Here is a 19,413-nt window from a genome sequence, read left to right as displayed (position 1 = left end):
TTCTTTGGAGGTTCTTCGCCAGCCGAGATTTTCTTTTTCTTCTTTTTCGAAGTTGGCACTTCTTTTGCCCCGCCGTCGATTTTGTCCTCCTTGGCTTTTTTCTTTTTCGCGCTCTCGTCCGCGTCCTTTTCTACAGACTTAAGACCTTCCAAAGTACGGCTAGCTGCGACTAAGGCTTTACCAGCAGGTTTCGTGGCAGGTTCATCTTGGCCAGTTGTGCCAGCAACTTCCTCTCCGGCGGCTGCCTCGTCGATGAGGAGATCACCCTCTGCCTCTGAATCTATAAGAGGCTAGATCAATCTTTTTTTAAGCACAAAAAAAAACTTGATGTAAGCTCTTACCTGATGAAAGGAGGGGCGCACTTCGCTTTCTCGCCGCCATCATTCCGTTGGATTGTACGCGCACAATGTTGTTGTACGCCTCAAAAGCTGAAGAACGATTAACAGGAGAAATACACAGCGATACGCTACCTTGTTTTCGCCTAGTCTCTCTATCAGCCGAACTCTCCTGTCTTTTTTTGAGTAGATCGGCTTTTGTTCTGGCCATCTAAAAACAAACAAATGAAAATAATATTTTTGTGTCTCTATTCGTAAAACAGCGTTAAAGGCGAGCAGCGAGGAGCAGGTTTCAATATGGAGTAAAAAACAAAAGATGTGCCAAAGTTCAAAACAATGGTTGGCAGGAAAAAAGCGCTCGTCAAAGATGTAAACAAATGCCGGCTGCGGCGATTCGAAGCGGAGTTTTAATCTAAATTCTGCGTAAATTGTGTGCATTTTGACTTTTCTTTACCTAGCTCGATGATGTTTTTGGCCTTCATAAGAGTTCCGCTGCCGGGAACCTTGACACGCTCGCCACCGCGTCGTCGAGATGTCACGGTGCCATCGAAGTTGAGCTTGGGCGCCTTGAATGCGGGCGGCTTTTTAAAGGAAAGCTGGCAGGGAGTGTGCTTGAGCGAGACGTAACCTTCGTAATCGCCGATCTGCCCTCCAAGGCAAATAGCTTTTGGACTATTTGCAAAGTCTAAAAGATCCATGTTTAACAGGCATTCAGTTTTTTTGACAGAACTTACTTTGGGCGGCGTTGAACGCGTCTTTCATCAAAACGCCCACTTTCTTCAGATGCTTCTGAACGGACTTTTTGCGTGGGGGAGAGTGTTGAGGAGAGCCACCGCTTCGTCGTCGCTTGCCTGGAACAGTATTGAATTGAATTCTTCTAGTTTTTAATTACCTCCTGCTCGGCGACTTCCAGCAACAAATGGCGCAGCGTAATGGGTCGCCATTGACGCAACGCTTGAAATCGCTTGCTGGGTGTTACGTCGGCATGCCTTGACAAATCGCCGCTTGTGTCCCACCATTGTTTTCTTGAAGCACGGCTGGGGCCTTAATTTTGATGGTATTACTAGCATAATAATTTTTACACTTACATTCGCGGGATAGGAGTCAAAGCCATGGTTTTTCGACTGAGCTTAAGCCCAGTTTTTGTCGGCTCAGGGGTGCTCACAGGGCGTCGAACGCTTCGGCGCTTTGTTGGAGTCATGTCTTAAGAAATTACCCGTTAACAAAAATTTTCCTTGCTCCAAGATAATCAATAAATAAACGAAAATCTGAGCGGGCACAGGCGAGTTCAGAGAAACTGATTATGACCGAGATTCTTGTCAATCGCATCGTCATGGTAGTAATCTTGACGGATGTTAACGGCGCGGCGATGATCAAGTTTTCCTTTAGCAGTGTTGATCGAGTCCGCTCTGTTAAATGGCGATTTCGGTCAACACCGCTCCTGTGACAAAGCATATTGGCACTTCATCAGTTGAAGTCAAGCAGCCAGAAAGAGAACCGACATACCCCCGAATAGAAAACCGTCGCACTGTTTCGACCACAATGTAGGGAGCTCGGCCGCGAAGATTTCGTCGAAGAGCCGCGCTGGGCACATTTTCGCCAAAAACACCCAGCTGTTCTCTCGGATTGAAATTGTGCAGCTCGAGGCCACTCAGATCAGAAAGACCCTTGAGGTGGGTTTGCTTTTCTCTTTCTTTGAAATTGGTCGCGGGTTCTTTGATTGGCAAAGTCTCGAACTAAACATAAAATTATTCAATTGCTGCAAGTTTTCAAGACTTACCCGTCGTTGACGAGGAATGCGAATATCGCGTGTTTGCCCCGACGCATTTGTGCCACGCAGCGTTTGTTCGTCGGTCTAAATAGGGTTTTTTAATCGACTTTGTCAAGCGGGCGGCATATTATTTAGATTTATGTGCTAATAATCTATTTGATTTCAAAATTGCACTTGCAATTATTACCCGTTCATTTTCGACGCTACGCCGACTTGCGCTCGGCTCATCCGTCGGCTCTTCAATAATCGTTTCTATGAGCTCGTCGTGGGTGGTATCCAAATCGACATTTCCAAACGGATTGTTCATTCTTAAACATTTATTGTCGGCATAAACAGACATGCAAGCGGGGATAATTTAGGGTTGCACAGATAATAAGGCATAAAACGGGAAAATAAGAGCTTTGTAAATGTATCTGTAGCTCCTATAACGCAAATGGTATAAAAAATCGAAACAGTTGCCATAAGGGGGAAAGGTTTTAAAAAGGTCGGTAAAGCTCTGGAATAATAGCGGTGATACGTTTGGTAAGTGGCACATAAATAAAAGAAACAAATTTTGCATTTGCGGGGTTGGGCGAATAACAATGGAACTTATGGAGGTATTTACTTATCTGTGTTTACGAGCGAAATAAAGCGTAAGCGTTTTTTACATGCGTTGAATAATTTATCAATGCACTTTTTTATAATAAGGGGTACAACAATTCAAGAAAGCTTTCCTTGAGCCGAATGAGCTTTAGAGAATGTCGACAGCCGCACCATCACCGGCAGCCCGTTCGTTTGTCTCACCAGATCCGCCTTCGCCGCTGCCTCGCTCAAGCTCTAAAGATTTATTTTTGATTTTGGCCAAAAAAAAAAAAAACATTTCTTACCCGACATCGTCATTGTAGTGTCAGCTACGGGCTGAGCGGTCGTGGCGGGAACGAGGGTTTCGGTCGACGAGGTTGCATATTCTCGGGCGGTCATGAACAAGGTCTCGTTCTCTTCGCGCCCATCGCCGCTGCCACGAAGAGTTTCCGCATACGTCGCTAAATATTATTTTAAGCCAATGGCGTTAGCGCAAGATGTGCGAGTGGCGCTATTACTTACGTGGGTCTTGGCGCGAAAGGACCTCCAAAAGGCGGTCCCTTGTTGTTGAAACATTTTCGCGGGCTGCAGTTCGGAGCTCTTCGACTTCCCGCATCAACACATCGAAATCGTCGGACTCGTCGTCGTCGAGCGTTTCTAATAAGGTTTTTAAACTTTGCTTTTACACTTTAAAAAATTACCGAGAGAGCGTCGTCGGCGGGTGCGAACGGTGGGGAGTTGAGGGCTTTGAACATGATTGAATCGGGACTCGGCTTCCTCAACGTTGACGCTGTTTGCGATGCATCGTCGGCCAGTAAAAAACGGAAAGAGCCACGTCACCAGGAGGACTAGGAACAAACCGAGGCCGACGCCCATCGCAATGTAGCAGATTTCCCGGGTGGTTGGGCAAGATCGCGCGGGCTTTATTTATTTTAAAAACTTGTTCCTTTTTTATTTTACTTACAGTGTAACCAACGCCAAGGGCCATTTGACGAAATTGCGCACGAGTAACTTTTTTCTGAGCGCCAAGATCGAAAAGCGTTTCGTCTCCTGCTTCACGATCAAAGTCGGACACAGAAGAAGGCGCGGGAGTCATTGTGGGCGTGATACTTGACGAGTTGTTATTTTCCTCATTAAAAGGCGACATTTTTACCTTGCAGGTGACACTTCTCTTTTAGTTCGAGCAGAGTGAAGTGAAGCAAGAGACCGGTTTTCTTCCCGAGCGCTGCGCTTGCTTGGCATCAGATGGATACTGCCCTCTTCAGGGTCTAAAATCAAAATCGATAAGAATGTGCTCCTCCCTAAAACCGGCCGTCTTAGAGGCGCCGATTTTGATAAATAACAGTGAAACGGCCGCGCCGATATCTGTATTTTATTATTCTCTCACAGTTTCTCTTTCAAACGGCAATTCTCTTAATCGAGCCCGGCGCCAAATAATCTGACAGGTTGCATTTCTCAATTTCAAAAATCTCGAAATGAAAAATCTCCAAATTGCGAAAAAAAGGGAAAACGCCCGCCGCTCTTTTTCGAGAATTGAAGTTCGCGTGATGACTTATCACGATTTCGTAGGTTTCTCGCATCCGCTTGAAATTCGGAAACAATAGTTCATTTTGATAAAATCTGCCTGCTAATTACTCTGCTAATCGCCTGACAAGGGCTGCTTGATAACGGTTTTGGCCTGCATTTTAGAATTTTTTGCGTTATTTAAAAATAATTGAAACGAGATTCTTTTCTTTTTATAAAAACAAAAGAATATTTTTTTTAACGAATATATCTTTTATTCACTTCTGTTGAAGAAGGGTTTCAGTTGTTTTTTACTCAAAGCAGGGAAAAACGAGCGCTTTTCCAATGCAAATCATCAGAGTTTTGAACTCAAGAACGCAGACGAACTCTCCTTGCTCTAGTTCTTGCTTGAGCTTGGCAAGATCTGCGTTGTCTTTCTCAAACATTCCACGAAGAATGGTCAGCGCATCGTCTAAGGTGTTGATATTGTGCCCTCGAACTTAAAAAAGTTAAAAACGGTTTTTAAACATTTTCTTACTGGGCGCGTTAAAGGGGAATGCGGAATAAGCGGCGCCTGAAGTTGTGTAGGAATCGCTGCACATTCTCTCCGTGAGGAATGGGGGTCCTTCTTCGTAAACCCGGATCAGATACTTGCCGGGTACAAATTCCCGCTCGACAAAGGGGATAGCTGCGTCAATTGATTCGGCCGGACGACCCTTACACAGAATTATTTACAAAATTTTTGATGGAACTACCTGGTTGAATTCTTGCAGCAAATTTCTTCTCGCTCGTTTTGGTGGCGAGGGGGTGTTTATTTCGGGCACTGGCTCGAAAATTGGCGACGGAGTGTCGGGGAGAGTGCTCGAATCCGAATCTTCAATCGCGTAGTACCGAACAATTTTTTTGTTCTTTTTCTTGATCCACGGAGTTACCTGGGTGCGTTTGTGCGCGTTTGCGCGCTCGTCATCCCGAATGGCTAAATGTGTTTTCATTTTTTATTGTTTTATTAATTTACCATTTCGAGCTTCATCGGTTCTATTTCCAAAGGCCCACCGACGCCGAGACATTGCCTGGTACTGTGCGCCACGATCGTCGGACGGTCCCATAAGCAAGTCGTTGTTGCCTTCCATTCCACTTTCAGAGGGCGCAACGTCGGGAGAATCTTGGACAAAAGTCCCGAAACTACGTCGGCTAGTTGGCGTAGGCGCTTGTTCTTAAAACTTAATAAAGGGGTTGAAAAATGCGTTTCAAACCTTCTCCAGGTGACCCGTCGCCAAATAGTTGATTACGAGGCGAGTTTGGAATAAGCTCGACTACCACTTGTCGACGAGCTGGAGTTGCTGGTTGATTTGGAGCCGCATTAGCTGGCGGCTGGTTGTTCGCGTCGTTTGGTTGTTGCGGGCTGTTATTTGCCTGCTGCTCGAGTTGGAATTCGCGATAATATCGCGAGTATTGCTATTTTGTTATTAACTGTTGTTGAACGTCAGCTTACCCGTGTTCCTGCGCGGCGGGGGGTTGGTGGACGATTGTTCGATCGCATTAAACGCTTTCGCCTTTACTTTGATTAAAATAAAACTGAGCTTTTTACTTTTTTTGATAAGATATAAACAGGAGTTCTAGAGAATTTACCTTCAAACCCGAGTTTTGCACATTTGTTGTGATCTTTGGCAAATCAAAGAGTCGTACAGGGTGTTTGTTTTGAACTTTGGCAACATCGATTGCAATGAAAAATGAGTGGAGATGACGTGAATCAAAGCTTATCGGCAACGAGCGTAGGCTTGCGATGCTTTCCAGTTTTTATTTTCCTCAAACTCTCGCACAAACGCACACACACACAACTCCACAGAGCACACAAAACTACAAAAAATGACTTTTTAAAATGAAACAAGATGAACGACAACCACATCTCGATGATTGTAAGGGAGAATAATAACTATATGAAATAAAATGAATAACCTTACTCGCTTACCTGTGTATTACATGTTTTCTTTTGATGGCAAAATGCAAGCACTGCAGAGCATCTTGAAAGGAAAGTTTTTGGAAACCATAAAAACAGATTTTTCGTGATTGAACTTGGTATGTACCTATTTGGTACAAATAAAGCTACCTCATACACCAGGACAGTAGTTTTGTGTTTGATTTATTACGGTAAAAGATGTTGAGGAGTTGCTTGTAGCGCTTTGAAAATGTACAGATAACGATTGTTATGGACATTGCGGAGATCGTCAAGAGAGCGCGGAATCATAGTCTGGATGAAGTCGGTCTTTACTTTGCACATCGGGTTTGAGCATGTACCGTATTCTAAGATTTGAATGAAATCGTAACCGGTCTGGGTTATCCAGGCTTGGCCGCCAAAGGGAGGGTGAACGAAGCCTGAATTCCTCAAAATACAGTTAAATTTTAACTCGTCTCTACACAACATTGCAGCAAAAGCTGAAAGCTCTTGCTCGGATTTAATGACAATTTTTGTTGTTGGCGGCCAGTTTCGGATATTACATCGTTTACTCATTTTTTAAAGGAAAATTGATGCCGATTGCGGATTTATATACTTGCCTCAAATGAGGTATAGCAGCATCTAGCGACAGGGATTAGGAGCGAGAGAAATCGGACGTCTTGCTCAGTTGCTGCGTGTTCGGCAGAAGAAATCGGCCGATATTGATTTTGGATGATTTGCGTCATTGTTGTGATCTTTGGCAGTTCTAAAAATAGACAGTAAATGGGCGCGCAATTTGAAAATGCGTAGGTAGGAACTGACCAATGGGACCTACATGGATCTTGGAAAAGGCCTATCTACACACTATACTACTACCGTGATTCACCAGGCGGAGGCGGCTCTTTTTCGCAAAACAAAAAAAAGGAAAAAAACTCTGGCGCTTTATTTTTTGCTTTCAATGAGAGACTCAGAAGCTCAAGGACGAGAAAATTGATGAGGAGAGAGTAAGAAGGAAAGAAAATAAGAAAAGAAATTCAGAAGAAATAAGAAGAAGTAATGGAGCGAGGAATAAGAAGAGCCCTGGCGAAAGCTGCTGCTGATGGGAAGGATCATCCGCTTGGAGATTATAAAGGTATCAAAGAAATGAAGAACAAGTAGAAAAAATTTAAATCCACAACTGTTCCGCTCGATTACGAATTTTTTCATCGGGTTATCTGATTTGTAACGCGGGTGAAAGTTTATATTCTTGACCTTTTAGCCAATAAGAAGGCTTCATGGAAACATTCGTTATTGAGATCCTGTACCGTAGAGGTGCTGTTCTCAATAATGAATTTTTCCATCAAGATTTCTTATTCGCTAGAAGTCAAAGATAGAATCTTTCCATTGTCTTATCAATCGAAATTCCTGATTAAAAGATTCTTTATACAAATAAACATTTGTAGATTTAAAATTTTTGTAAATACAGTGAAACCAGTAGAGCAATCTCAAAATTTAAAAACTGTATTTCGCGAATCGCGACCTTCGTAGAAAACCTGAGTCAAGATTTTGAATATCTTGCGAATCCTGACCCAGTTTTTCTACTCAGGTTAGGGGCTGGAGGCTTACAAAGCTCATATGGATCGGTCTAATGGACAATCTTTGTGGGGTCCTTTTTGTGTCCATTTTTCCCAGCTGAGTAGACTAGAAGAAGATTCTTTTTACAACGCTGACCGCTAAATCAGGGTCATAAAATGATTAATTAATGATTATTAGTTGTTTATTCGCCCAAACTACTCATGCTTTTTTTCAGTAATCCTGGACGACGTGGCTTCCTGTCGCGAGGGCTTGAAATCCGTGAACGAGTCGCTCTCAAAATTCTCCAAAAATAAATCTTCAGATGACTCTCTTTACAGCCGCCTTGGACAGGTTTTTCGTTTTTAGTTTTGTAATTGTCAATTTTGTAATTTAGGGCTTCGACAAAGCCGACCAGCACTGTTTCAAGCAGATGAGTCGGATTCAGACTTTTGGCCGAATTATGGGATTGATTGGCAAGAAAATGGAGCAAATTGGTCATTTGGAGCAGAGTCACCATATTAGGAGCAGAAATCTTGTTCAGGAAAAGATCAGAAAATTCAGTTTCTTTAGCTCGAAAAATACCGTTCTTTAGACTCTGACCTGAGTACTGTACCTCTTTAAAATTTGGGGAAGAAAAGTGCCTTGAGCTTGTCCCTGAGCTCGTCTAAAAATCAGGAAACAGGCCCTGAGTCAGGGCCCCTGACTTAGAATTTCAGACAGGTCAGACCCGACGACCTCTTGAACTTTTTCTTCCGATCTTTCCGAAAGGATAAACTGGATCCAGTTTCCTCCAAAGAAATTCCGGAGCTGGTGAAAGCTGCGTCCAAGCTGTCGACTTTCGAGGCAGATCACAAAATAAGCCTCGGTAAAGTGGAAAACGCCAAAGCAAGCTGTAAGTAAATGAGAAAAGTAAAAAAAAAAACGCTTTCTTTCGAAGTGGAAAAACTGAGACGAACTGGAAAAGCGACGAGCTCGGGTTTATTTGGAAAAACAGAAATGACGGAAGATGACCATATTGAGAAAATCCGAAATCTTGAAAGCGACGCGGATGCAGCTGAGTCCAAACTTCACGACGCCACGGAAAAAGTGAAGCTTGAGTTACTGGAGTTTGATGCGAAAACGGCGCTGGTTGGGGACTACTTTAGGATTTTGGTGAATAATATGCATATGTTCCACAAAGAAGGTAAGAACCAAATTGCGACTAGCAATCATTTCATTTCCATGAAATAGATCTATTCGACATCCTGTGTGGAAAAGCCTGAGTCAGGGTTTCAGCATCATCTTCGTTTGAGAACCCTGACTCAGGTTGCCAAGCCTTTTTATAAAGAAAGTGAACTTTTTGAGTTCACCATCTTTCCAATTCAATCAAATTTCTATTTTGAAGAATTTCAGTACTAAAAATTCTTCAGCTGCGGCGGCGTTGGAAGAACTCGTCCCACAACTCGACGATGAATTAAAACAATTTCAGCCGCAGTTCCGATTACATTCCGTTTCCGAGAATTGTTCCGAAAAAGCGCCCATTGCCAAGCCTCTTGAAGTGCTAGTCGATTTGTTGTTGGGCAACGAAGGTTTGGATGAACAAGGCATTTTCCGCCTTCCAGGAGCGATTTCCAAGGTCAAGCAATTGATCGCCGCCCTCAACGCGCCCTGCTACAACGAAGCAGATTTAGATGAATTTTCTCCTTGCAATCAGACGCTGGCGTCTGCTCTCAAGCAATTCTTCCGCGACCTGGAATATCCTCTTCTTCGCAATTTCATGGATTCTGGCGCAATTCAACACGCAGAAGGAATCCTGGATCAGTCGGAACAATTTGTCATGATTTCAGAACTGATCTCGAAAATGGCCACTTTTGACCGTTACAACTTGGCGTATCTCTGCCGCTTTTGCCGGGAAATCATGGAGAATCACGAGAAAAACCTTATGACAGCTCATGCTCTGGCAATCTGTTGGGCTCCGACTTTGATCGGCAGTACGACTACCTCCGGCCTAGGAACACTTTTCGTCCAGCGCTTGATCGAACAAGCGCAGTACTTCTTCCCCGATGAGGACTACCCGCTTCTTCGCAATCAAAACCTCGATTTCGGTTTCTCCGAGCGCGCTGCTTTCCTCCAAACTCAGAAGCAAAAGAAGGAAAACGTCAAAAATTCCGACTATGGCTTCCTCCCCCCGACGAGAAGTGATCCAAGCCCAACAAAAGCTAGAAAGAAGGCAGCACCAACTCCGCCAAATGGAATTTCGCTGCATTCCACGCCTCTGAATTCCTCTTCAACGCCCGGAAAAGTACAAATTTTACATTCTTCAACTCCGAATTTATCCGCCCGTCCCAGGTAAATAACCTCGCATGGAGCCATTTTTAACGAAAATCAGAACCAAGCCCCCAGAATTCATCGGCACTGCAAGCCACGTCGCTCAGCCCGTCCCATCCCAACGCCGTCCCATTAAATCGCCCAGTGCCACAACCGATTATACAGGATTCGGTCTCATGGAAGAAGATCCTGTCCAGTCCTCCTCCGAGCCCGCGGAATCATCCCGGGTGGGGGATACCAGCCTCGCCGATGAAATAACGAGCCAACTCGACAACATGTTCCGCGGCTCTTCGGAAAACAAGCCTAAACCGATTCGTCCGCCTAAGCCGTCGTCGATAAAAGAGTTTGAAAATCAGCCGAAAAGACCAGAAGGTGAGGAAAATGGAGATTCAGAGGGGGAGAAGAAAGTGAAACTCAGACACTCGAAATCTCATTCTTTTCAGCGAAAAAGGGATAGTCTTTAATTTTCCCTAAAATTAATTTTGATTGACGAAAATTATCCTCTTTTGAGAACCAAAAAATTGATCAAGAGAAAGGAAAGTCTCTATGTGAGTTTCTCGAGTATTTTCAAAGACAGGACGCAAAAATTTTCTTTGAAAAAATCTTTCTTGATTTCATGATTTTTGAAAAATCTTGCGAAGGGAGCAAATTTAGCCGCAGAGCGTCAATTATTTCTGCGCCTCAGTCGCCGAGAAAGATCGCTTCTGGTGATCCTTTTTTGATGGACTTGAAGTCTTCTCTCGGTCCTGTTTTTGAACCCGACGGGTCTGGCTCAACAGTTCTTGCGGAAGGGGCAGTTTTGGGAAATACAACTGTATTCTCACTTGAGACGAAGGAGTAAACGATCGAAATCGCGGCGACGGAAAAAGTCGAAAAGCAAGAGCAAAGAGTCTGTCTCAACTGCTCTTTAATTTTCTTACTGTGAGGGGATTTTCTAACCAAAGGATATCTAAAATCTATAAGCGGCTCAAACTAACAGAGACACAACGAAACTACAACCGTATTGAATGCCAGTTTACTCATTTTTACTTCAGGTGCACCTCCACCAACTCCGAAGCCGCGGCATCTATCTTCTGAAAGCGGGGAATATACGCAGGAACAGATCGAAAAACATTTTACTTCGGAAATTTGGAAGTAAAACTAACTAAGAATTTCTGTAATTCTGGTAAGTCGTAGATTTCAGATCAATTTTAATTCCATAAAATCCGTTATGAAAACACACCTCAAATTCTGCCATAAAAACTTAGATTCACATTTTTCTTCCAAAAAATCCACCGATCGACTTTTCGATCTCGATTAGCTTTAAACTTTACGCCGAATCAATTACGCTGACCTTCATGACTTCATCCTTCCCTCCCGCCCTCCTGGTTCAAGCCTCTTTCAAAAGTCAATCTGTGCAACATTTCACCAACTAACCTGTTCCATTCAATCCTATCCAAAGCCAATTTCATTCTTGAAGAATTCAATCGAAATCGATTTCACCGCTCATTCGCCTGATTAACCCTATTTCTACTGTACATTTCCTTATTTCTTCCTTATCTTCGTAATGCCGCAAATCAAAAGAAACCTAACCCTAATCAAAATTCTACACTGTGCAAAATAAATATTTATTAATAAGACACATGCCCAAAGATTTTTTGTTGCTTTATTCAAAATAAAAAACCTATAAAAGGAAGTCGCAAAAAAGACTTCGCCTGTAAAACTAAACGGAATGAATGTTTCTATTGGTTTTTGACAATTCAGATGAATAAATGAAGCTTGTTGCCATCCATGTAGCCGATATCAGATTGCTCAGGGTTAAGATTTTCTGACAAATCTTCGTATTTTGTGGTGCATAGTTCATCTAAATTTGTAAATTCTTAGGCGGGGAAAATCTGCCTACCAAGTTTGATAAGTGGCAAAGTTGCTTTCGCCGGGACATCACCAGGAAACCATTGACCAGGAAAGCTGAGCTCGCATGTGAACGTTTCAGCCTCGAGAAGAAGCTTTTTAATCTCGTCTATCTTGATCGTAAAAACCTTAGATTCGGTGTCGTATTGGTCCAAAACGAGATGCACCAATCCCTTGATTCCAATTTTGAGGCCTGATTTTTTCGTCAATTCGCCTCGTTCGAAGAAACAAAGATGCTTCAACAAATCAGGATGTCTTTCAAAGGTGTCAGTTAACCTCTCTTCTCGGTAAAAATATCCAAATACAAGGTATTTATCCTCCCCGCCATATGGATTGTCAGCTTCTCTCAGATAGTAAAGAGATGACTCGGAGAAACCATAGAACGCTGACGAAACAATGAATTGGTACGGTAATTGGTACGACTTCACTTCTTTCTTCTCCAGGTTGAAGAATAGTATCTTATCGTTGCCTTCTACGTCGTAAACATCGATCATCACGAGCCACAAGCCATCATCGAGGAATCTCGTGGTTATATGGCTGGCTTGGTAATATGACCCCGCGCGGACAAAGTCAAATGACCAGATCAATTTGCTCTCGCCATTGGAAAAATTCACAAAATTAATTGTCATTGGCATTTCATCCTTCTCCTTGTCTTCCAGGTGTCGATTCTCCTTTAGAATGGGATGAATATTTCTTTGTGGGTAAGCAGTGAGATTTCGCCATGTTCGTTGTCGAGAAATGTTGTGGTCAAGGAACTTCAAGTTACTGTCAGAGACGCACCAAGTCCATTTGCCATCCGGATTGCTTTCAATGCCTAAAATATGTTATAACTGACCTTGATTTTCAAACAACCTTTAGAAGTCTGAAGATAAAGCCACATTGAAACCATTTCTGATGAGTTATAAGGATTATCTTTAGTCAAAAACCAAGGATGGGCGAGTTCTAGCTTCGGTGCGGTGTTTTCTCGGTTTATTTTGAAGAAAAGCAAATCATCCTCCGAGTTCTTGCACTCGAATCCTTTCGGCTTCGATTCATTATTTGTAACAAGCTGAATCCGGTGATTAAAGTTCTCAAGTAGTTGCTGCTTACATATGAATGAGAGAATCTGACGAGCGGCTTATCCGTGCTGAACTTGATCGTGGTCTTTTTCTCCAAATTTTTCCTGTTGTTTCTCAAATCAATTCTTTTCTGGATGATCTGGGCGACTTCTGACAGTGTTTCGGGTTTTCTCTCGTTTTCTCTGTAAAATTCTTCACCAACAAGCGCCAGAATAGCATCACTTTTGTAATGACGATTGAGAGCGTAACTGGAGAAATCGGGGCTGAATAGAGAATCAAACGTGCCGTACCCATTGTCGGTTTTCTCCAAAACAATCGGCGCCATCAGGGCGAGATCTTCGAATTGCAATCGCTTGAAAATAAGTTCGAACAAAATTTGAGAATTTGGATGATTTCGTATCTTCTGAAGAGTTGACCGACGAAACTCCTCTGTCATTTTCACTCTGAATTATATATTTTTTACAAATATTCACTTTCAAAATCTGTCAAATATCAATTCTGAATTTCTTTCACAAATTTTCTTTTTTTTTTATTCTTTCACAATAAAATAAAAGCTCAGTTAAATCTTAATGCAATAAAGTCGCAAAAAAACTTCGCCTGTAAAACTCAACGGAATGAATGTTTCTATTGGTTTTCGACAATTCAGACGAGGAAATGAAGCTTGTTGCCATCCATGTAGCCGATATCAGACTGCTCAGGGTCAAGATTTTCCGACAAATCTTCGTATTTTGTGATGCATAGTTCATCTAAATTTGTAAATTCTTAGGCGGGAAAAATCTGCCTACCGAGTTTGATAAATGGCAAAGTTGCTTTCGCGGGGACATCGTACCACCAGTCAACATTAAAGCCGAAATTGCACGTGCACTCATCAGCCTCAAGAAGAAGCTCTTTTATCGGGAGTCACTTAATAGCGCCGCCTTGCGCCGCCTAGCGCCGCCTTGCGCCGCCTTGCGCCGCCCTGCGCCGCCCAGTCCTGCTTAAAATTTTTCTTCTCGAAGATTTTCGGCGTTTCAATGATGATTTTTTCTATTTTCTTATCAAATCGTTTATTCTGGTATATTTGAATAGTCTGACCATCAGAAAAAAGAAAACGTATAATTTAGGGTGTAATTAGCAGGAGTCAAAATTATCTCCATATTTTGGCATAAAATCATCAATTTATTAAGCACGCGACGGGCCAAAGGCCCTTACGCGCGCATTTTCTGTTAGAGAACTCATGGGGTTGGCGGGGCCCAACTCTCGCTCTTGTTCCGATCATTAAGTTTGGTCAGGATTTGGTCAGACGTGACCCGGTTTGTACCGAACCGGGCGGCGCAGGGCGGCGCAAGGCGGCGCAAGGCGGCGCTAGGCGGCGCAAGGCGGCGCAAGGCGGCGCTATTCAGTACCCCCCCTTTTATCTGGTCAATTGTGACTGTGAAGACTCGTGATTCAGTTGGGTCCATAACGATATGAATTAATCCCTTTGTTCCGATTTTTAGGACTGACTCTTTCGTCAAATCGCCTCGTTCAAAGAAACAAAGATGCTTCAAACAATCAGGATCAACCCAATCGTCTAGTTCTTCCTTGTAAAAATACCCCAATACAAGGTATTTTTCTCCGTCGCTGAATGAATAACCAACTTCTCGCACATAGTAAAGAGAAGATTCGTAAAAACCATAGGATGCTGACGCCACAAGAAATTGGTGCGGTAATCTGTACGACTTCACTTCTTTTTTCTCCAAGTTGATAAAGAGTATCTTATCGTAACCCTCTGAGTCAAAAACATCGATCATCAGGAGCCACAAGCCATCATCAATAAATCTCATGTTGATATGGCTTGCTTGGTAATATCGCGCCGTGCGGACAAAATCAAATGCCCAGATCAATTTGCTGTCGCCATCGGAAAAATTCACAAAATCGATTGTCATGGGCATTTCATTCTTCTCCTTGTTTTCCAGGTGTCGATTCTCCTTTAGAATGGGATGAATATTTCTTTGCAGGTTAGCAGTGAGATTTCGCCATGATCGCTGTCGAGAAATGTTGTGGTCAAGCAACTTCAAATTACTGTCAGAGAGGCACCAAGTCCATTTCCCATCCGGATTGCTTTCAATGCCTAAAATATGTTATAACTGACCTTGATTTTCAAACAACCTTGAGAAGTTTGAAGATGAAGCCACATTGAAATCATTTTTGATAAGTAATAAGGATTATCTTTAGTCAAAAACCAAGGATGGGCGAGTTCTAGCTTCGGTGCGGTGTTTTCTCGGTTTATTTTGAAGAAAAGCAAATCATCCTCCGAGTTCTCGCACTCCAATCCTTTCGGCTTCGATTCATTGTTTGTAACAAGCTAAATCTGGTTAATTTGAGTTCTGAAGTAGGCGCTGCTTACATATGAATGGGAGAATCTGACGAGCGGCTTATCCGTGCTGAACTCGATCGTGGTCTTTTTCTCCAAAATTTTCCTATTGCTTCTCAAATCGATTCTTTTCTGGATGATCTGGGCGACTTCTGACAGTGTTTCAGGTTTTCTTTCGTTTTCTCTGTAAAATTCTTCACCGACAAGCGCCAGAATAGTATCACTTTTGTAATGACGATTGAGAGCGTAACTCGAGAAATCGGGGCTGGATATAGAATCGAAACTGGCGTACCCATCATCGGTTTTCTCCAACACAATCGGCGCTATCAAAGCAAGATCTTCGAGTTGCAGTCGTTTGAAAATAAGTTCGAACAAAATTTGAGAATTTGGATGATCTCGTATCTTCTCAAGAGTTGACCGACGAAACTCCTCTGTCATTTTTGCTCAAAACTCTGAATTATCCAGATTTTACAAATGTTCACTATTGTCATTAGACTCTATTGAACAGATAATATCAATTATTCACTCTCGAAACCTTACATAAAGAAAAATATAAAAAATAAGAACAGCTCTTTGAAATTCGATTTGATTGGTCGGACTGATTCTCGGCTGAATAAGTCTGACTACTGACTCTATCACTTAGACCGACTAAGAGAGTTTGTTATCAATTTTATGCTCCCACCATGGACAATCATTCATTCGGGCTTCCTCGTCAATTTGAAGAGCTTGAAGTAGGGCAAAATATGTGCGTCAGATTCTCCTCCTTGTACTCAATAAAGTCAAGTTAATTTATTGCATAAGGATAAAAGATACAAAGAAAATGATCATGTTCATTGAGATTTTCAAATAGGCACTGGTTGTTGTTTCCATCGCCGCTGTCGTCTCGATATTTTCGGTGACGGTCGTCGTTGTCGCTGTCGACTTGCACTCGTAGTCCCGAATTTCTCCATTTATCTCAACATCACTGCAAACCATCTCATCGCCGCAAATGTTCGCGAAACTATCACAGATCGAACCTTGGACGCAAATATCCTCGACGAAAAACCATCCTGGCTGATCACAATTACATTTGTAGCTTCCGACAGTATTTTCGCAACTGTTGCCAAGAGGGCAAATATCGCTGTTTTCACATTCATTGATGTCTTCAACGAGTTTTTCAACGAAAATTTACCGAACGAACATTGTAAGACAGAAAACTCGTTCCTTCGCACTGCCCAATTTCCGCTTTTTTGAATCCAGACTTGCATTCACACGAGTACCTGAAATTAAAAACATGTTCTGATTTTCGTTTCTTACTCTGCTGGACCAGCAAACAAGCATTTCTCCGACACAGCATCGCATGGATCGTTTTTGCAAAGATTAATCGGGGAGCAATAGAAGCCATCGCCCTCGAATTTTTCATTGCAGGTGCAGCTGAGTGATGTTTCTTGATTCTCGCACTTTGCGTCTGGATGACACTGGTCAGGGCTTAAGGAGCAGAAATCGACGAAGTTGTCGATCTCGAGAGATTCCTCAACAGCTTCGATGATGATTTCCTCCATATCGGCAAATTGATCTTCGATGCTGTGTTGAGTTTGAAGACTAGTTCATTGTGTGAAAAATATTTGATGAAAAATTGGCTCGATATTTTCCGAAACTCTAATTATCATGCTCAGAAATATTTCGCTTGAAAGCATCTGGATTGAAAACTATGTCTTGTCGGGCGTTTGTTGGATCAACTGGCATCCATTCTTCTAGAGTTCCAGAGATTCCCTTTGTAAAGTAGTCGTAAGCTCTCTTTGAGCTCTCGGATCCTAAATTTTATCTAGTGAAAATGCTTCGACTTCTCTTTTTACCAGCGACATTGAAGTAAAGCTGGTCAATTGCGATTTTGGGTCGGTAAGAAAAGTCGATCCCAGCGATTTCGAGATCACGGATAAAGCCAAAAGTGAAGTCGTTTGCAAGGTCTCTGTCGTAAAAAGTATACAAAGATGAGGGCTGATTTGTCCACTTCCGCAGCGGAGGATGTCGAGATGAGAGAGAATCGTAGTGATAGTCAATATCGGTGAAAACATGGACCTGCTTGATTGAGTCAGCATCCCATTCAACTTCCGGGTCCGTCATTGTGAAAATGATTCCAAGCAATTGATCTGAAAGAGATTTTTTTAACACATAAATTAGAATTGCTCTGACCTTCAGGAGCATCTCCACCACCGTACATTTCATTGATCTTTGCGAAAGCAGCATCAAAAGCACTATCGAAAGAATATTCATTGACATCCTTGAGTGCAAGGCCAGCCTGGTACACTTTGTTTGTTGGCGAAGTCATCTCATTTTGAGTAAACAATCTGTCCGCGAAGAATGTCATTCCCATGCGAAATTCGAATTCATTATATTTTTCGTCTGTAGCTTGAAGATTTTGGAGAAATCGGACTTGATCTTTGAAAGCCTTTTTAGCATCTTCTTGGTAGCTTTTGTAAGAACCAGTGCCGTCGATGAGCCAAACGATGTCGATCTTCTTCTGGTCGCAGCGAAAGCCACCTTCTGTATTGATACAGTCGCCGGGGTTGGAACAAGTGTTCAGCTCTGGATCAACGCACTCATTGATATCAACGCAGACTCCGTCTTTGAGCTCGAATCCATCGGTGCAGATGCATTTGAATCCATCGGGGGTGTCTTCGCAATCATTCAGGCCGTGACCACAAGGAGGTGGATTTTGCAAGCACTCGCTATTTGAGTTGCAGGGATACTTGAAGCTGATTTTGAGAAGGTCGGACTCGGAAAATGGAGGCTGCATTTCGACTGGTGCAAGTTGACTTGGTCGAGAGGGAACATGAACGTTCGGTAGACCTTCTTCATCAAGATACGCCGGGTGATGCATGATCGAGCTGAAGTCGTAGTCATCGTAAAGCGCACCATATTCTTGTGGAAACTTGGAAAACTCAGTTGTCGTGGAAAATTTTTGATTCACGCCAATGTGTTCGTCTCTGTCGAATCTGCTCGATTCATGAGTAAATCCAAGAATGTGCATGAACAAATGAAGAACTCCAGTTCCATCATTCATTTTTGGGCAATCAGGTCGCATGTGAACGGTTTGATTCGCTTCCTGGCCCAAGAAAGCGACGCATGGGTAATCGGGATCAGCGATTTCGTCGATTTTAAACGCGGTTGGAAATTCGGAAAGATCTGTTTCAGAAATCTCAAGGAACTCAACACATGTATTTTCTTTAAATTCTTGCGCCTGTTTTCTGACTTCTGCTATCGCCGATTTCCCTGTGAAGAGATTTTGAAACTCGTCGAAGTAGGCCGTCTCTTCAAACCCCTCAGCGAAGTAGAAGGGAATCACGTACTTTTTGTACTTTGGATCCCAGTGATCGTCCCACAGAGCAATTTCGAGGATGTCAGGAGAAACGCTGCAATCTTCATCGCTTTTCAAGGTTGAAGGGATTTGCCAGCCGTGGTTTTCCAAGAACTTCGCCTGGCATGATTGAAAGTAGATGTCGTCATGAAGTACAGATGATGGGAATTGGGCTTTTCAAGTTTCAAAGAGAAAGCTTTTTTGGGCAACAAAAATCTCTTTAAAACTTTTCCTATCGAAATTCCTAAAAAAGAAGATAAAAGTTTCATCTTGCCTCTTTTGGCGGAATTTCGTTGCATCTGTCATTTTATAGGAAAAGATAACCACTTGAGCATATATTGACTTGCGTTATTGCGCCTTGATAAAAAGGACGCAGCACGGATGTGGCTGGAAAATTGCGCCGCAGCAGAATTGTGACGGCATAACTGCATTTCGAATTTAGTCCTAAGCTAACAAAATATTCTCTTCATGCTGCCATACTGTATTCGGATGTGCTCGACGCTTGAGAACGCCGGTCATTCAAAGTGTCAACATCGAGAATGTTGATGTCAGTTTGTTATCTCATGGGTTCGTTGAGTGACTCTTCAGCTGGCCTTTCCTATATGAGACAATGTTAGCCAGTTTTATTTAGATTTCAAGATTATTTGACTTGAAATATTCCTAAGGTAGGATGCTGAGTGTAAAAAGAAAATCATCCAGATATCCAAACATTTCAAAATGTTGTCGTTCACATGGATTTTAAAGATTAAAGCAAAACAAATACCCAGGCAACTTTCAAATACTGTGATTATCGCTTTTTATTAAGAAATGATCATAAGATAGATAAGAT

General features: G+C 42.6%; 4 protein-coding genes across 4 annotated transcripts; 1 reads left to right on the top strand and 3 right to left on the bottom strand.

Annotated features, from left to right (window-relative positions):
* The first annotated feature begins 6,996 nt into the window (after positions 1-6,996).
* LOC145708444 (rho GTPase-activating protein 17-like) lies at positions 6,997-11,583 on the top strand. Its single transcript, XM_081786118.1, has 8 exons — positions 6,997-7,235; positions 7,893-8,008; positions 8,052-8,200; positions 8,428-8,549; positions 8,595-8,840; positions 9,067-9,985; positions 10,026-10,336; positions 10,999-11,583. The coding sequence occupies exons 1-8, from the start codon at positions 7,160-7,162 to the stop codon at positions 11,100-11,102; spliced, it is 2,043 nt and encodes a 680-aa protein (XP_081642244.1). The 5' UTR covers positions 6,997-7,159; the 3' UTR covers positions 11,103-11,583.
* Positions 11,584-11,608: 25 nt separating this feature from the next.
* LOC145708455 (uncharacterized) lies at positions 11,609-13,352 on the bottom strand. The gene is made up of 4 exons (XM_081786129.1): positions 12,944-13,352; positions 12,707-12,902; positions 11,847-12,668; positions 11,609-11,807 (listed from the first exon to the last, which is right to left on the bottom strand). The coding sequence occupies exons 1-4, from the start codon at positions 13,346-13,348 to the stop codon at positions 11,704-11,706; spliced, it is 1,527 nt and encodes a 508-aa protein (XP_081642255.1). The 5' UTR covers positions 13,349-13,352; the 3' UTR covers positions 11,609-11,703.
* A 202-nt stretch (positions 13,353-13,554) lies between these two features.
* On the bottom strand, positions 13,555-15,696 carry LOC145711762 (uncharacterized). Its single transcript, XM_081789451.1, has 4 exons — positions 15,281-15,696; positions 15,043-15,238; positions 14,213-15,004; positions 13,555-13,658 (listed from the first exon to the last, which is right to left on the bottom strand). Exons 1-4 carry the CDS (start codon positions 15,683-15,685, stop codon positions 13,555-13,557), a joined length of 1,497 nt encoding a protein of 498 aa, XP_081645577.1. The 5' UTR covers positions 15,686-15,696.
* Positions 15,697-16,036: 340 nt separating this feature from the next.
* Positions 16,037-18,890, bottom strand: LOC145711761 (uncharacterized). The gene is made up of 8 exons (XM_081789450.1): positions 18,859-18,890; positions 18,812-18,816; positions 17,420-18,757; positions 17,083-17,376; positions 16,899-17,040; positions 16,544-16,828; positions 16,445-16,506; positions 16,037-16,389 (listed from the first exon to the last, which is right to left on the bottom strand). Exons 1-8 carry the CDS (start codon positions 18,888-18,890, stop codon positions 16,037-16,039), a joined length of 2,511 nt encoding a protein of 836 aa, XP_081645576.1.
* Between the last annotated feature and the right edge of the window lie 523 nt (positions 18,891-19,413).

This window comes from Oikopleura dioica, chromosome 1, assembly GCF_907165135.1.
Source record: "Oikopleura dioica chromosome 1, OKI2018_I68_1.0, whole genome shotgun sequence".
Classification (NCBI taxonomy): Eukaryota; Metazoa; Chordata; class Appendicularia; order Copelata; family Oikopleuridae; genus Oikopleura; species Oikopleura dioica.
This window is presented reverse-complemented; position numbering and strand designations above follow the sequence as displayed.

Excerpts from the sequence above, each read along its gene's own strand:
- LOC145708444 (XM_081786118.1), top strand. The coding sequence starts at position 7,160 with ATGGAGCGAGGAATAAGAAGAGCCCTGGCGAAAGCTGCTGCTGATGGG. Across the intron at positions 8,009-8,051 it reads TTTACAGCCGCCTTGGACAG|GGCTTCGACAAAGCCGACCA; the intron begins GTTTTTCGTTTT and ends TTTGTAATTTAG. Across the intron at positions 9,986-10,025 it reads AATTTATCCGCCCGTCCCAG|AACCAAGCCCCCAGAATTCA; the intron begins GTAAATAACCTC and ends AACGAAAATCAG.
- LOC145708455 (XM_081786129.1), bottom strand. The coding sequence starts at position 13,348 with ATGACAGAGGAGTTTCGTCGGTCAACTCTTCAGAAGATACGAAATCAT. Across the intron at positions 12,669-12,706 it reads TTATCTTCAGACTTCTAAAG|GCATTGAAAGCAATCCGGAT; the intron begins GTTGTTTGAAAA and ends AACATATTTTAG. Across the intron at positions 11,808-11,846 it reads TTTGCCACTTATCAAACTTG|ATGAACTATGCACCACAAAA; the intron begins GTAGGCAGATTT and ends TTACAAATTTAG.
- LOC145711762 (XM_081789451.1), bottom strand. The coding sequence starts at position 15,685 with ATGACAGAGGAGTTTCGTCGGTCAACTCTTGAGAAGATACGAGATCAT. Across the intron at positions 15,239-15,280 it reads TCAGATTCTCCCATTCATAT|CTTGTTACAAACAATGAATC; the intron begins GTAAGCAGCGCC and ends AACCAGATTTAG. Across the intron at positions 13,659-14,212 it reads GCCCTGCGCCGCCCGGTTCG|ATGAACTATGCATCACAAAA; the intron begins GTACAAACCGGG and ends TTACAAATTTAG.
- LOC145711761 (XM_081789450.1), bottom strand. The coding sequence starts at position 18,890 with ATGACAGATGCAACGAAATTCCGCCAAAAGAG. Across the intron at positions 17,377-17,419 it reads TGGTGGAGATGCTCCTGAAG|ATCAATTGCTTGGAATCATT; the intron begins GTCAGAGCAATT and ends AATCTCTTTCAG. Across the intron at positions 16,390-16,444 it reads TGGGCAGTGCGAAGGAACGA|ACATCAATGAATGTGAAAAC; the intron begins GTTTTCTGTCTT and ends AACTCGTTGAAG.